Source organism: Austrofundulus limnaeus, unplaced genomic scaffold (genome assembly GCF_001266775.1).
Source record: "Austrofundulus limnaeus strain Quisiro unplaced genomic scaffold, Austrofundulus_limnaeus-1.0 Scaffold521, whole genome shotgun sequence".
Classification (NCBI taxonomy): Eukaryota; Metazoa; Chordata; class Actinopteri; order Cyprinodontiformes; family Rivulidae; genus Austrofundulus; species Austrofundulus limnaeus.
Genome location: NW_013952923.1, coordinates 16611 through 17816, shown reverse-complemented (window position 1 = coordinate 17816; position 1206 = coordinate 16611). Strand labels below are relative to the sequence as shown.

The 1206-nt window shown below is 42.6% G+C and overlaps 1 protein-coding gene across 1 annotated transcript in view; it reads left to right on the top strand.

Moving 5' to 3' along the window:
* Positions 1-1206, top strand: part of LOC106530431 (pro-neuregulin-2, membrane-bound isoform) — a gene marked incomplete in the record, with an annotated part of 152745 nt that overhangs the window by 135472 nt on the left and 16067 nt on the right. The window contains 1 exon segment of the mRNA XM_014026044.1: positions 417-632. Within this exon segment, the coding sequence (XP_013881498.1) occupies positions 417-632 (216 nt within the window).

Below are 1206 nucleotides of genomic sequence, written 5' to 3'. Positions count from 1 at the left end.
ATATATGTTTATTAAATAAAGTCTAATGTTACAAATAATCGGGGATCCCTTTAACACTGTACATAACATTTTTAAAATAGTAGTTTGGATTGTAACTATTATTGTTCATGAGCAAAACAAATAAAAAATGGAGCCTACGTTATCAAATAAAGTCTAATGTTACAACTAATCGGATCCCTTAAGAGTCGTTCAAACAGCGATGTTCAAACAGCGATGTTCAACAGGTTCGGGACATCAGGATATTTAAACTGTCACTGAAGTTATCATGGTCAGTAAACACAGAGGTACAGGTTCAGCAAAGTGGATGCAGTGTCCAGCAAATCGATGGTGTTATGCTGACGCAGCTCCTCAGTGTCCTCCGTCCTCCGTCAGTGCCGCTCTAACATTTCAAACTTGTTTCACACCCACACCTGCAGACACGAGGAGCAGACGTGGAGCATGGAGCGAACAGAGAGTGTGAACTCAGACTGCCAGTCGGGTGGACTCTCCAGCTCTGTGGGAACCAGTAAGTGCAGCAGCCCAGCATGCATGGCGAGGAGGGCCGCCCACTGGGGCTGCACAGACGGGTCCAGGATGGGGATGCAGTATGGGGATTCTTACGACTCTCTAAGAGACTCACCTCACAGTGACAGGTAGAAAAGTGTCGGTGGTAATGTGATAATTGTGTGTTTGTTTGAATCATATCAGGGTTTTTTTTAACTCTCTTGCAACACCCAGTGGCCTTGAGTTGCTATTTATTACTTACAATGTGCAGAACTACATCATGAATTCCTCATTTTTGAATAAAATCACAGCTGTTCTGAGACCTAAATGCCATTCAAACCAAAACTTTTAGAAATAACAAACTGAAATGACAACTTGCTTACATGTAAAGCTGTCAACAACTAATTACAAACTTCCAGCAAGGAACACCAGCCTGTTTTCTGCATCCATTCCTCAGGCAGACCTGCCCCTGCTGATGGCTCTCTCAGATTATCGGTAGAAAGAATACACAGATACTTCCTGGTTAGCTTAAAATCATTTCCATCACAGCCTGGGATCAAACCCACTGGAGTCAGATAAAACTTGATTTGAGCAGGCCTGCTTTCCTTCCAGAGATCCTAATAATTAATTTCCAGGTAAAACTAAATGGTAAATGGTACTGAACTTATAGAGCGCTTTTCAAGTCCCTCCGGACCCCAAAGCACTTTACACTAACAGACATTC